The sequence below is a fragment of the Trematomus bernacchii genome, unplaced genomic scaffold (genome assembly GCF_902827165.1).
Source record: "Trematomus bernacchii unplaced genomic scaffold, fTreBer1.1, whole genome shotgun sequence".
Classification (NCBI taxonomy): Eukaryota; Metazoa; Chordata; class Actinopteri; order Perciformes; family Nototheniidae; genus Trematomus; species Trematomus bernacchii.
In genome coordinates this window covers 754647-769886 of record NW_022987631.1, presented here as the reverse complement: position 1 = coordinate 769886, position 15240 = coordinate 754647, and the positions used below count along the sequence as shown (strand labels likewise).

Here is a 15240-nt window from a genome sequence, read left to right as displayed (position 1 = left end):
TACCATCACAGCAGGGTCAGAGAGAGAAACGGCTTCATATGGTTCTATAGATATAGACTCTCTGATGGAGTCCAGCTGTCGCTTCAGATCCATATCATCACATATTTCATATTAATGACAACGCCAGAAGCTTCCTGACGGACTTCCTGTTTGAACTCAGGGGATCTGAAGGGTTTCAGGAACTCTTCTTTAAATCTCTGATATAAACTTTGCTCATCAAAAGGAACCTCTAATGTGTAAATGATGTGAAATCAGGAACTGTGTTTGATCTGTTTGAGTCATTTCTCATTTCTTATTTTAATATCCAGGATCAGGCAGAGACTCCGGAGACAGAAGACACTCAGCAGGTGTGTGTGTGTGTGTGTGTGTGTGTGTGTGTGTGTGTGTGTGTGTGTGTGTGTGTGTGTGTGTGTGTGTGTGTGTGTGTGTGTGTGTGTGTGTGTGTGTGTGTGGTGTGTGTGTGTGTGTGTGTGTGTGTGTGTGTGTGTGTGTGTGTGTGTGTGTGTGTGTGTGTGTGTGTGTGTGTGTGTGTGTGTGTGTGTGTGTGTGTGTGTGTGTGTGTGTGTGTGTGTGTGTGTGTGTGTGTGTGTGTGTGTGTGTGTGTGTGTGTGTGTGTGTGTGTGTGTGTGTGTGTGTGACGTTACCTGAGTGTGTGTGTGAGACGTTACCTGAATGTGTGTGTGTGAGACGTTACCCTGTGTGTGTGTGTGTTGTTAACCTGTGTGTGTGTGTGTGTGTGTGTGTGTCAGCTGAAGGAGCAGCTGATGCTGATGGAGGCTCAGCTGGAGAAACAGCTGGAGGAGGCGATCGTCTCTCAGAGCTGCAGCCTGGAGCTCTCTGAGGTTAGGAGAATACTTTATATTATTGAAGGGTGTTTATAATGATGTTATATTAACCTCAGGTGTGTTAACCTCTGTTGCCCCCCCCCACGTGTATTAACCTCTGGTGTTCCCCCCCAGGTGCAGGCTCAGGTGCAGCAGCTCTCCTCTCGGCTGCAGGTGGAGCAGCTTCAGAGACAACAGCTGGACCTGGAGCTGCAGCAGGTTAGAAACACCTGGAACCTCATTACCTAATATATCATTACCTTTACTAACACCTGGACCACCTTCAACACCTGGAGCACCTTCAACACCTGGAACACCTCCAACACCTGGAACACCTCCAACACCTGGAACACCTCCAACACCTGGAACACCTTCACTAACACCTGGAACACCTTCACTAACACCTGGAACACCTTCACTAACACCTGGAACACCTCCAACACCTGGAACACCTTCACTAACACCTGGAACACCTTCACTAACACCTGGAACACCTCCAACACCTGGAACACCTTCACTAACACCTGGAACACCTTCAACACCTGGAACACCTTCACTAACACCTGGACCACCTTCAACACCTGGAGCACCTTCACTAACACCTGGACCACCTTCAACACCTGGAGCACCTTCACTAACACCTGGACCACCTTCAACACCTGGACCACCTTCAACACCTGGAGCACCTTCAACACCTGGAACACCTCCAACACCTGGAACACCTCCAACACCTGGAACACCTCCAACACCTGGAACACCTCCAACACCTGGAACACCTCCAACACCTGGAACACCTCCAACACCTGGAACACCTCCAACACCTGGAACACCTTCAACACCTGGAACACCTTCAACACCTGGAACACCTCCAACACCTGGAACACCTTCAACACCTGGAACACCTCCAACACCTGGAACACCTTCACTAACACCTGGAACACCTTCAACACCTGGAACACCTTCAACACCTGGAACACCTTCACTAACACCTGGAACACCTTCAACACCTGGACCACCTTCAACACCTGGAACACCTTCAACACCTGGAACACCTTCAACACCTGGAACACCTTCAACACCTGGAACACCTTCACTAACACCTGGAACACCTTCAACACCTGGACCACCTTCAACACCTGGAACACCTTCAACACCTGGAACACCTCCAACACCTGGAGCACCTTCAACACCTGGAGCACCTTCAACACCTGGAACACCTCCAACACCTGGAACACCTTCAACACCTGGAACACCTTCAACACCTGGAACCTCATAACCTAATATATCATTACCTTTACTAACACCTGGAGCCTGCCCGGCAACAGGAAGTGAGGTCTAACTGTCACCTGTATTGTTTCCAGGCTCGACAGGAAGTGATGTCACTGCAGCAGCATGTGGAGGCGGCTCCGCTGCAGAACGCCACCTCTCAGGTGAAGACCAGCTTTAAGGGTTGAGAGGGTTTTAACATTATTTAAGTGGGTTTTGCCTCTTCCTGCTCTGTTTGTCATTTGTTATCTGTTTTGTTTTGTTTGTGCCATAAACCACTAAAAACTAAACCTTAAACCATTTGAACCATTCAAAGCTTTATAAACCAGCAACAGTATTTTGAAATCAGTTCTTTGACAGACAGGAAGCCAGTGTAAAGACTTCAGAACTGGACTGATCCACTTTCTTAGTGTCAGTGAGGAACCAGTGTAAAGACTTCAGAACAGGACTGATCCACTTTCTTAGTGTCAGTGAGGAACCAGTGTAAAGACTTCAGAACTGGACTGATCCACTTTCTTAGTGTCAGTGAGGAACCAGTGTAAAGACTTCAGAACTGGACTGATCCACTTTCTTAGTGTTAGTGAGGAACCAGTGTAAAGACTTCAGAACTGGACTGATCCACTTTCTTAGTGTTAGAAAAGTTTTATTTTATTTTGCAGAGACTTGGAAAAGGTAAAAGGGGTTTTCGGCTAAATGTGGGTTCTTGTATTTCTTCAGCAGGTGGAGGAGGAGGTCCAAACCGAGGAGGAGGTGGTCCAGATAGCAGAGGAGCTGGAAGTCCAGTTCGAAAAGGAGGTCCAGAAGGAGGAGGTTCAGATAACAGAGGAGGTCCAGACTGATGAGGAGGTGGAAGTCCTGATGGAAAAGGAGGTCCAGATAATGGAGGAGGTCCAGACCCAGGAGGAGGTCCAGGCTGAGGAGGAAGTGGAAGTCCAGATCGAAAAGGAGGTCCAGACTGAGGAGGAGGTCCAGACTGAGGAGGAGGTCCAGACTGAGGAGGAGGTCCAGACTGAGGAGGAAGTCCAGGAGAAGGTGGAGACGCCGGTGTGAACCCCCTCCTGTTATCATGAAATCCCGATGAAAAGTGACCAAACGTTCAAAGTGTTTTTATTTCTCAGTGAAAGCTCCGTGTTGTTTGACTGGAACTAAAGAACCTGAAACTCCTGAACTGTGGTTTCATTCTCCAGTTTCAGTCTGGGTCAGGGTCTACATTTATTGAGAGTCCTCTGGATGTTCACGTGAACCAATAAGAAGTCCCAGACCCCCCATAGTCTCCTCAGTGTTTTTATTTTTCTACATTTCAACTAGTTTCTTATTTCTCCTCATGTTTCAGTTTTTTCATTATTCTGCCATATTTTAAACAATCAGCTTTTTTCTGCATCGTTATTCAAACGCTCGATATCTCAACATTAAAACATATCAAAGAGCTCATCCAGTAATGGTTTGGGTTTTTTATTCTTCTGGTTAGTTTTCCATGCAGAAATAAAAGTGTCCTTCCCCTCGGAGGAGATCGTCTGGATCCAAACTAAATCATGAGTATTTATTTGAGTGGAAAAAGACCCCATCTGAACTCCTGGGGTCTTTCTGTTAAATACATCTAATGTTTAGTCATTGTTAACTGAAGCGCTACGAACTGTGATTTCTGTGTTCCTGTCGGTGCAACATATAAAATAACAAATAAGAAATGAAATGACCCTTAAAAGGTCTTTTTTTGTTTTTCAATTAAAATGTCTAAATATCAAAATTCTAAACTAATGTCAGCCTGTCAATCAAACATTTTGGCTGTTTGAAAATGGATTGAAGAGATTGATTTTTCTTTGCATTTCAATAACAATTTTGGGCATTTTTCAATAAAAAGACAGGCTTTTCAAGTGTTTGAAAGCACAGAGTAAAGAGGGTACGCTGCAGTGAGATCGTCTGGATCAAAGCAAACTGAGTACATTTTTTCAGGGGAGCATGACCCCCTCTGAACCCGAGGTCTATGGGAAAAAACCTCTGATGTTTCAGCGGCATCTTAAGTTTTCTTTAAGGCACTACGAAATGTATTTTGTGCTGGTGCAACATTATATAAAATAAGAGTATAAGAAAGGAGACGACCCTGAAGGTCCCCTATTCTGCAAAATGCTTTAATACAGACTGCATGTCTCCCTCAGACTCAGAAAGCCTCTCAGAGGATGTGAAGGCCGTTCATACGTGACGTCATCTTGTATTTTAGGCGATAGCAGCACGGTAAGCCCCGCCCACCCGGTAAGCCCCGCCCACCCTCTTACCTGAATCCCAGTATAAATAAAACAGCATAAACGTGACTTTTAAAAGTTTTTGTTTTTCAATTAAAATGTTTTTTTGCTAAATATCAAGATTCTAAATTAAATGTCAGTCAGTGATAAAACATTTTGGCCGTTTTAAAGATTAAAGATTTTTTACATTAAATAAATATTGGATTAATTAATTTTTTTTTAAATCCCATTTCTGTTCTAATTTCTTCGGGACATTTTCAAAACAATTCTAAATTGATTGATTTTTTTTAGCATTTCAATAAATATGTTGGTCTTTTAAAGCACAGATTGAAGAGGTCACAGTCCATCGACACACAGAAGAACCACGGGAAAGATGAAAGCCAATTTTATTGATCAAGTAACATAAATAGAACAAATGCTCCACTGTACAAACAACCTGGAGAGTAGAAATAAATATGGTCACAGCAATAAGTTAATGGATGTCAGCTGGGAGTCGGTGAGATGTGTTCGATGGCTATTTACACACATTGTTATTTTACACGCTGTTTAGTTTCTGCAGCCGGCGTTTTGTTTCACACTCGTCTGTCTTCGCTTCACATTCGTCTTTTCACAACTTCAGCAACAATTTAAAAAACTAAGAAAAGCAAAAAGCAGCGGCTGAATATTAAAAACTTTAGTTACAGGTTACAACAGCATCGTCACAGCTATCGACGTTTCTTTAATACACTTTCAGTATCAAATACTCCAGTCGGCAGGTTACAAAAATATCACACAAGCGCCTTCAGTTCCCACGACTCCGAGGCGTCAGTGAACGCAGCAGCTCTCAGCCTATCATTAATATAGTTAAGGTGGTTCTGACGTCTTTAAATAACGAAAACGCGTCATGAAAAATATGTGCAGGAGACTGTTAGGACAGGAGGAAGAAGAACATCCGTTTTCACTCAAAAAAGTCGAGAAGAAAGTTAAGAATACAATGTTGATGAACTCAATGATTTAGTTCAAACTGAGAAGAATTACAAAAGTCAAAAAAGCTGAATAATCTAAAACATGTTTAGACGTTTTCTTATACGTCTGAATGCTGTTGGAAAATGTTTGATTATAACTAAATAACAAGACGTTATTTTAAAAGCAATGTTATGTTGTCAGGGAAACATAGAAACACATGTGGTGTTCCCGTGGGCTGAGAGCTGCTGGAGCTCAGACACACTTCCATCTCTCCGTCAGCCGCACTTTCATACAATCACGTCCTGGAGGTGAAGAGGAGCTGGAGGTGAAGAGGAGCTGGAGGTGAAGAGGAGCTGGAGGTGAAGAGGAGCTGGAGGTGAAGAGGAGCTGGAGGTGAAGAGGAGCTGGAGAGAAACCTCGGGACACAAACGCTGCGTATTCTCCGGCGTGCAGAGACCCCCCCCCACGTCCTGCAGCCTTCATAGTCCAGCTCTATGTCCACACACACTCTGCATGTACACACACACTCTCTACATGTACACACACACACACACTGCATGTACACACACACACACACACTCTACATGTACACACACACACTCTACATGTACACACTCTACATGTACACACTCTACATGTACACACACACACACACACACACACACACACACACACACACACACACACACACACACACACACACACACACACACACACACACACACACACACACACACACACACACACACACACACACACACACACACACACACACACACACACACACACACACACACACACACACACACACACACACACACACACACACACACACACACACACACACACACACACACACACCTTCTGCGTCTCCACGAGCTCGGCTTCACAAAGTTCTCCCCGCTGATGAAAAGAGTATTGATTGCTAAACCCACAAGGACCCTCCCCCCCCCCCGTTCCCTGTGTCAGTGGGAATGGGTCACGGTGGTCCGGACCAGAAGAGAAAGGTGTTGAGTCCAGTGGTTCGGAGGGGGAGCACCCAATGCTGTCAGAACGTCAGGAAACGTTTAAAATGTGCACTTTGTTTTGGTCTGAGGCGACTAAGATGGTTCTGATGAAGTGGCGTCCTCGCTGTCCAGAACATTCCAGACTGAAAACACACACCTCTGACTTCATGTTTGCAAAGGGAAACTGGAGGCTGTATCCTCAAAGTCCCGTTCAAAAGGCTATAACCCGCCCATCCAAAATCTAAAGGACCGTCAAATAGAGATAATAATAACAATACATGACATTTATGTGGCGCTCAGAAACCATTGGTAACACTGCTTCCTGTCTGACATTCTGCATCAAGAAGGTTTCAAACTGGTTGCATTATCGCCAAATATGGTTTTATGACATTTTCTGAAGTGCACATTTTATATCAGGCGCTCCATCAGGCGGTCGAGGAGCAGTCCACCCAGAGGTGAAGCTGGAAACTCTGACCCGGCAGGGGGGAGGATGTGCTGGGGGGGGGGGGGGGGGGGTGATCCAGACTGCACTTTGAACAACATGCAGTGAAAGCTTGGCAGGTCAGAGAAGCCAAGAGGGGAGTGGGTTAGAGGGAGAGGGGTGTGGGGTTAGAGGGAGAGGGGTGTGGGTTAGAGGGAGAGGGGGGGGGGTTAGAGGGAGAGGGGTGTGGGTTAGGGAGAGGGGTGTGGGTTAGAGGGAGAGGGGGGGTGGGTGAGGGCGAGGGTTGTGGTTTAGAGGGAGAGGGTGTGGGTTTAGAGGGGAAGAGGGGTGTGGGTAGAGTGATAGGGTGTGGGTTAGGGTTAGAGGGAGAGGGGTGTGGGTTAGAGGGAGGGGGTGTGGGTTAGGGAGAGGGGTGTGGGTTAGAGGGAGAGGGGTGTGGGTTAGGGAGAGGGGTGTGGGTTAGGGAGAGGGGAGTGGGCTAGAGAGAGAGGGTGTGGGTTAGAGGGAGAGGGGTGTGGGTTAGGGGAGAGGGGTGTGGGTTAGGGAGAGGGGTGTGGGCTAGAGGGAGAGGGGTGTGGGTTAGAGGGAGAGGGGTGTGGGTTAGAGGGAGAGGGGTGTGGGTTAGAGGGAGAGGGAGACAGCGTCTGCGTAAGCTTCTACCACTGCGAGAGCTGGCGGTTGGCGACTTATTGAGCACTCCGATGTAGAGGAGGGCGGTGTAACGGGGCGTTGTTCTGGAAGCGTCCACCGGGGGGGGGGGGGGGGAGACAGCCTCAGCATCGAACCGGTAACCTGCGGTGGGATCAGGAGTCAAGACACAAGTGCGAACGAACAAAATCCAGCCCAGGCACGAATTGTTAAACCCCGCCCCCCACTCCGAGAACTAAAGTAAAAACTCAAAAGTTTTGGCTTGGTGGTTATGTACAGTGAGTTCCTGTGGGAGCCGGGTCCTGCAGGTTTCCAGTGGAGAGCCGGGTCCTGCAGGTTTCCAGTGGAGAGCCGGGTCCTGCAGGTTTCCAGTGGAGAGCCGGGTCCTGCAGGTTTCCAGTGGAGAGCCGGGTCCTGCAGGTTTCCAGTGGAGAGCCGGGTCCTGCAGGTTTCCAGTGGAGCCGGGTCCTGCAGGTTTCCAGGTCAGGGTCAAGTCTTCGAGCTGGGAGGGGGTGGAGCTAACCGTGTCAGTCTATCTGTAAGTGTGTCTATGTGTGTAGTTATCTAACTGTTGTGTTGTTTAGCTCCGCCCCCTCCCCCTGGCTCCACCCCCAGCTACTGGTGGACCTCGTTTGCTATCAGACTGTCCTCCCCTGACTGAAAATCCGCCTCGTTGATGCTGTTCCCGCCGTTCAACAAGTCCTCGTCCTGCGCCGAGCCTCGGTCCTCCTCCGTGTTGCTGCCGCCCTCCTGCAGAACCTGAGCGATGTACATCTGCTGCTGCATGTGGATCTGCTGCTGCGTCTGCTGCTGCCGCTGCACAACAACAACAACAACAACAACAGGTTAGAGAGGAGGAACACAACAACAACAACACAACAGGTTAGAGAGGAGGAACACAACAACAGCACAACAACAGAGAGGCCTGCACTACGAAGCAGGATGTTCTCTTAGCTAACTTCAGGGAAAGCTCGGGCTTTCCGGTCCTACGACGCTGGTTCTCTTTTTAGCGGGCTAGATCTCCATGGTAACTCATGCTGAGCGGCAAACCTGCTCCGGAGCAGGTTAGGTTGTAGGCTAAGAGATCAACTCAGTGAAAGCACCGCCTGCTGACCAATCAGAGCTCACCGCCTGCTGACCAATCAGAGCTCAGTGTGCAGAGTTTAAAGCGATCAAGTCATATTACAGGATAGAGGAAATACAGAAAAACTGCCGTTGCAGGAAAGACGGCCGGCAAAAATCACCTGACTGTGTGAACGTGAACATTAATAGAATATCCCCTCCTCCCATCTTCAGAGCAATCTGACTATTATAACATTAGCGTTAAGAAAGCTTACTTAAATATCTGCCACAACATAAGTAACCGGATCAGAGTAACATTACGTACAGTCCGCGGCACTGTGAGTGCAGACGTCGATGTGTCCCATTATCATTCATATCATATCACATCATAATGTATCATATATTTCCTTATCTGAGTCAGCTGAGCCGTATCTGGCCGTGCAACACTCAGTGTCACATACTGTATGCAGAAGTATTATTTTAAGCAACACATTAAGTTGACGAAACACTCGAGTCAAATGTAATTAAAGTCAGATCCACTCATGTTTGATCCTGGATCGCTACCAGAGCTTTAAGGTCTGCTGACCAGCTGCTGCTGATAGTGCCCAAGACCAGGCTCAAAACCCGAGGGCACCGAGCCTTCGCAGCAGCTGGCCCGAGGCTCTGGAACACTCTGCCCCTCCATGTGAGGTCGGCCCAGACCCTAGGGGGTTTTAAATCTACACTTCTTCTCTCTGGCCTTCTAGTCAGAGCGGAGCACGACTCCTGACTTTTCCCTGTGTTTTTTATATTTCTGTTGTAATTTATTGTCGTTTATTGTGATTGTAGTAATGTGTTTTTATTACATGTACAGCACTTTGGCTCGACCAAAAATCGCTTTTAAATGTGCTTTATAAATAAAACTTGATTTGATTTGGATCCTGGATAAAGTGTTTAAGTCATGGATCCACTCACCTGAGCTTTGATGGTGGGCGAGGACGAGGGGCGAGCTGGACGTCCGTTCTCCACGACGTCCACATCGTTCTCCTTAGTGTCGGTCTGAGACAGAGGCACACAGTGAGACTCTGGAAAGCAACACTCATGTTTTCCAGATTGATCAAACCCTGCAGTACCTTGTAGTTGTGAGCGCTGAGGTACTTGAAGTGTCCGAAGCAGACGTGAGACAGACAGACCACGATGGTGACGATCAGCACCACCAGAGTGAACATGGAGGTGGGCGTCTCGAAACCTGAGGGCATATTAGCAGCAAGCATGATTTAGCATTCAACAACAATTACATGTTGGTGGATTTTTTAACCAGCGTACAAGTGTGTTAGCATCCACACCAAGAGAGGAACTTCTCTGTGTGTTAGCATCCACACCAAGAGAGGAACTTCTCTGTGTGTTAGCATCCACACCAAGAGAGGAACTTCTCTGTGTGTTAGCATCCACATCAAGAGAGGAACTTCACTGTGTGTTAGCATCCACACCAGGAGAGGAACTTCTCTGTGTGTTAGCACCCACACCAAGAGAGGAACTTCACTGTGTGTTAGCATCCACATCAAGAGAGGAACTTCACTGTGTGTTAGCATCCACACCAGGAGAGGAACTTCTCTGTGTGTTAGCATCCACACCAAGAGAGGAACTTCTCTGTGTGTTAGCATCCACACCAAGAGAGGAACTTCTCTGTGTGTTAGCATCCACACCAAGAGAGGAACTTCTCTGTGTGTTAGCATCCACACCAGGAGAGGAACTTCTCTGTGTGTTAGCATCCACACCAGGAGAGGAACTTCACTGTGTGTTAGCATCCACACCAAGAGAGGAACTTCTCTGTGTGTTAGCATCCACACCAAGAGAGGAACTTCTCTGTGTGTTAGCATCCACACCAGGAGAGGAACTTCACTGTGTGTTAGCATCCACACCAGGAGAGGAACTTCTCTGTGTGTTAGCATCCACACCAAGAGAGGAACTTCTCTGTGTGTTAGCATCCACACCAAGAGAGGAACTTCACTGTGTGTTAGCATCCACACCAGGAGAGGAACTTCACTGTGTGTTAGCATCCACACCAAGAGAGGAACTTCTCTGTGTGTTAGCATCCACACCAGGAGAGGAACTTCTCTGTGTGTTAGCATCCACACCAGGAGAGGAACTTCTCTGTGTGTTAGCATCCACACCAAGAGAGGAACTTCACTGTGTGTTAGCATCCACACCAAGAGAGGAACTTCTGTGTGTGTTAGCATCCACATCAGGAGAGGAACTTCTCTGTGTGTTAGCATCCACACCAAGAGAGGAACTTCTCTGTGTGTTAGCATCCACACCAAGAGAGGAACTTCACTGTGTGTTAGCATCCACATCAGGAGAGGAACTTCTCTGTGTGTTAGCATCCACACCAAGAGAGGAACTTCTCTGTGTGTTAGCATCCACATCAGGAGAGGAACTTCTCTGTGTGTTAGCATCCACACCAAGAGAGGAACTTCTCTGTGTGTTAGCATCCACACCAAGAGAGGAACTTCTCTGTGTGTTAGCATCCACACCAAGAGAGGAACTTCACTGTGTGTTAGCATCCACATCAGGAGAGGAACTTCTCTGTGTGTTAGCATCCACACCAAGAGAGGAACTTCTCTGTGTGTTAGCATCCACACCAAGAGAGGAACTTCTCTGTGTGTTAGCATCCACACCAAGAGAGGAACTTCACTGTGTGTTAGCATCCACACCAGGAGAGGAACTTCTCTGTGTGTTAGCATCCACACCAAGAGAGGAACTTCACTGTGTGTTAGCATCCACACCAAGAGAGGAACTTCACTGTGTGTTAGCATCCACATCAGGAGAGGAACTTCACTGTGTGTTAGCATCCACACCAGGAGAGGAACTTCTCTGTGTGTTAGCATCCACACCAAGAGAGGAACTTCTCTGTGTGTTAGCATCCACACCAGGAGAGGAACTTCTCTGTGTGTTAGCATCCACACCAAGAGAGGAACTTCACTGTGTGTTAGCATCCACACCAAGAGAGGAACTTCTCTGTGTGTTAGCATCCACACCAGGAGAGGAACTTCTCTGTGTGTTAGCATCCACACCAAGAGAGGAACTTCTCTGTGTGTTAGCATCCACACCAGGAGAGGAACTTCTCTGTGTGTTAGCATCCACACCAAGAGAGGAACTTCTCTGTGTGTTAGCATCCACACCAGGAGAGGAACTTCTCTGTGTGTTAGCATCCACACCAAGAGAGGAACTTCACTGTGTGTTAGCATCCACACCAAGAGAGGAACTTCTCTGTGTGTTAGCATCCACACCAGGAGAGGAACTTCTCTGTGTGTTAGCATCCACACCAAGAGAGGAACTTCACTGTGTGTTAGCATCCACACCAGGAGAGGAACTTCTCTGTGTGTTAGCATCCACATCAGGAGAGGAACTTCACTGTGTGTTAGCATCCACACCAAGAGAGGAACTTCACTGTGTGTTAGCATCCACACCAAGAGAGGAACTTCTCTGTGTGTTAGCATCCACACCAAGAGAGGAACTTCACTGTGTGTTAGCATCCACACCAGGAGAGGAACTTCTCTGTGTGTTAGCATCCACACCAGGAGAGGAACTTCACTGTGTGTTAGCATCCACACCAGAGAGGAACTTCTCTGTGTGTTAGCATCCACACCAAGAGAGGAACTTCACTGTGTGTTAGCATCCACACCAAGAGAGGAACTTCACTGTGTGTTAGCATCCACACCAGGAGAGGAACTTCACTATGTGTTAGCATCCACACCAGGAGAGGAACTTCTCTGTGTGTTAGCATCCACATCAGGAGAGGAACTTCACTGTGTGTTAGCATCCACACCAAGAGAGGAACTTCACTGTGTGTTAGCATCCACACCAAGAGAGGAACTTCACTGTGTGTTAGCATCCACACCAGGAGAGGAACTTCTCTGTGTGTTAGCATCCACACCAAGAGAGGAACTTCACTGTGTGTTAGCATCCACATCAGGAGAGGAACTTCACTGTGTGTTAGCATCCACACCAAGAGAGGAACTTCACTGTGTGTTAGCATCCACACCAGGAGAGGAACTTCACTGTGTGTTAGCATCCACACCAAGAGAGGAACTTCACTGTGTGTTAGCATCCACACCAAGAGAGGAACTTCACTGTGTGTTAGCATCCACACCAAGAGAGGAACTTCACTGTGTGTTAGCATCCACATCAAGAGAGGAACTTCTGTGTGTGTTAGCATCCACACCAGGAGAGGAACTTCTCTGTGTGTTAGCATCCACATCAGGAGAGGAACTTCACTGTGTGTTAGCATCCACACCAAGAGAGGAACTTCACTGTGTGTTAGCATCCACACCAGGAGAGGAACTTCACTGTGTGTTAGCATCCACACCAAGAGAGGAACTTCACTGTGTGTTAGCATCCACACCAAGAGAGGAACTTCTCTGTGTGTTAGCATCCACACCAAGAGAGGAACTTCACTGTGTGTTAGCATCCACACCAAGAGAGGAACTTCACTGTGTGTTAGCATCCACATCAGGAGAGGCCCAGGGTTTCCCACACATAGACTATACTTGGGCGGGCCACCCAGGTATATTTCACGACCCATTTAGTTTTTTTTAAATTTATTTAAAAAAAAATTATAATCTTTTCTATTTTTTTTTATTCGTCCGAGACCACGACGCCATCTGCGATCGATTAACTTGTGGACAATGATCCCTCGCTCTACGCCTCCTGTAGCCAGTCCCGGACTGGCCATCGGGAGGACCGGGGGGTTTCCCGATGGCCTGGCCTGTTAAGTGGCCTGCCTCACACGGGGTGACTGGCTGTCTACATGATGTGGCCTGCCTCACACGGGGTGACTGGCTGTCTACATGATGTGGTCTGCCTCACACGGGGTGACTGGCTGTCTACATGATGTGGTCTGCCTCACACGGGGCGACTGGCTGTCTACATGATGTGGTCTGCCTCACACGGGGCGACTGGCTGTCTACATGATGTGGTCTGCCTCACACGGGGCGACTGGCTGTCTACATGATGTGGTCTGCCTCACACGGGGCGACTGGCTGTCTACATGATGTGGTCTGCCTCACACGGGGCGACTGGCTGTCTACATGATGTGGTCTGCCTCACACGGGGCGACTGGCTGTCTACATGATGTGGTCTGCCTCACACGGGGCGACTGGCTGTCTACATGATGTGGTCTGCCTCACCGGGGCGACGGCTGTCTACTGATGTGGTCCCTCACACTGCGACTGCTGTCTACATTGTTGCCTCACACGGGGCGACTGGCTGTCTACATGATGTGGTCTGCCTCACACGGGGCGACTGGCTGTCTACATGATGTGGTCTGCCTCACACGGGGCGACTGGCTGTCTACATGATGTGGTCTGCCTCACACGGGGCGACTGGCTGTCCTACATGATGTGGTCTGCCTCACACGGGGCGACTGGCTGTCTACATGATGTGGTCTGCCTCACACGGGGCGACTGGCTGTCTACATGATGTGGTCTGCCTCACACGGGGCGACTGGCTGTCTACATGATGTGGTCTGCCTCACACGGGGCGACTGGCTGTCTACATGATGTGGTCGCCTCACACGGGGCGACTGGCTGTCTACATGATGTGGTCTGCCTCACACGGGGCGACTGGCTGTCTACATGATGTGGTCTGCCTCACACGGGGCGACTGGCTGTCTACATGATGTGGTCTGCCTCACACGGGGCGATGGGCTGTCTACATGATGTGGGTCTGCCTCACACGGGGCGACTGGCTGTCTACATGATGTGGTCTGCCTCACACGGGGCGACTGGCTGTCTACATGATGTGGTCTGCCTCACACGGGGCGACTGGCTGTCTACATGATGTGGGTCTGCCTCACACGGGGCGACTGGCTGTCTACATGATGTGGGTCTGCCTCACACGGGGCGACTGGCTGTCTACATGATGTGGTCTGCCTCACACGGGGCGACTGGCTGTCTACATGATGTGGTCTGCCTCACACGGGGTGACTGGCTGTCTACATGATGTGGTCTGCCTCACACGGGGTGACTGGCTGTCTACATGATGTGGTCTGCCTCACACAGGGCGACTGGCTGTCTACATGATGTGGTCTGCCTCACACGGGGCGACTGGCTGTCTACATGATGTGGGTCTGCCTCACACGGGGCGACTGGCTGTCTACATGATGTGGTCTGCCTCACACGGGGTGACTGGCTGTCTACATGATGTGGTCTGCCTCACACGGGGTGACTGGCTGGTGACGCATTCTGAGGTGAGGCAGAGCTCATCTGTGCCTCACCTCACCCCACAGTAACTGGCTTGAGCGCGCTCACAAAGAGAGTTAACCCTACAGATAGAGTGTTAACCCTACAGACAGAGTGTTACAGGTGATCAGCAGGGGGCGGGGCTCACCTGTACGCACGGTGGAGAAGAAGAGCAGCCAGAAGAGGCAGAGGATGGGGGCGGCCACCACCTGAGTGACGGCTGCAGAGTGGATTTTCTTGTCCAGTTTGGAGGGCAGGTAGGCGTAGTACATGTTGTACCTGTCCACCAGGTGTTTCAGCAGCATGTACATCAGACCTGAAGTCACACAGGTGAGGAATGAGGTAGTTAGATCACAATCCCATCAGCATCTTTTTATGCTGCTGCAACGCAAACATTTCCCACATTGGGATCAATAAAGATCTTATCTACAACACCGACTAAAGCCTTGTGTACCAGGAAGTTATATCAGAGGGTTAGTTTACGAATACGACTATAAATCCACATCTACTTCCAGAGTCCAGGTTAGAAAGATTTCCCTGGTCCCCGTCTTGATCTTCAATCTCAGGATCCATGTATTTGTGATCCTC

The 15240-nt window shown here is 48.7% G+C and overlaps 2 protein-coding genes across 2 annotated transcripts in view; one reads left to right on the top strand and one right to left on the bottom strand.

Annotated features, from left to right (window-relative positions):
* Nucleotides 1–308: 308 nt before the first annotated feature.
* On the top strand, nt 309–3620 carry LOC117484609 (protein Ycf2-like; the record flags this gene model as incomplete). Its single annotated transcript, XM_034133043.1, is given in 5 exon segments — nt 309–347; nt 750–842; nt 960–1043; nt 2186–2254; nt 2808–3620. Coding segments are annotated over 4 exon segments (564 nt in total). The 3' UTR covers nt 3141–3620.
* A 3667-nt stretch (nt 3621–7287) lies between these two features.
* The window catches only part of LOC117484592 (CSC1-like protein 2), a 49723-nt gene continuing 41770 nt past the window's right edge, over nt 7288–15240 (bottom strand). The window contains 4 exon segments of the mRNA XM_034133024.1: nt 7288–8185; nt 9386–9469; nt 9544–9659; nt 14801–14968. Of these exon segments, the coding sequence (XP_033988915.1) occupies nt 7985–8185; nt 9386–9469; nt 9544–9659; nt 14801–14968 (569 nt within the window). The 3' untranslated portion in view covers nt 7288–7984.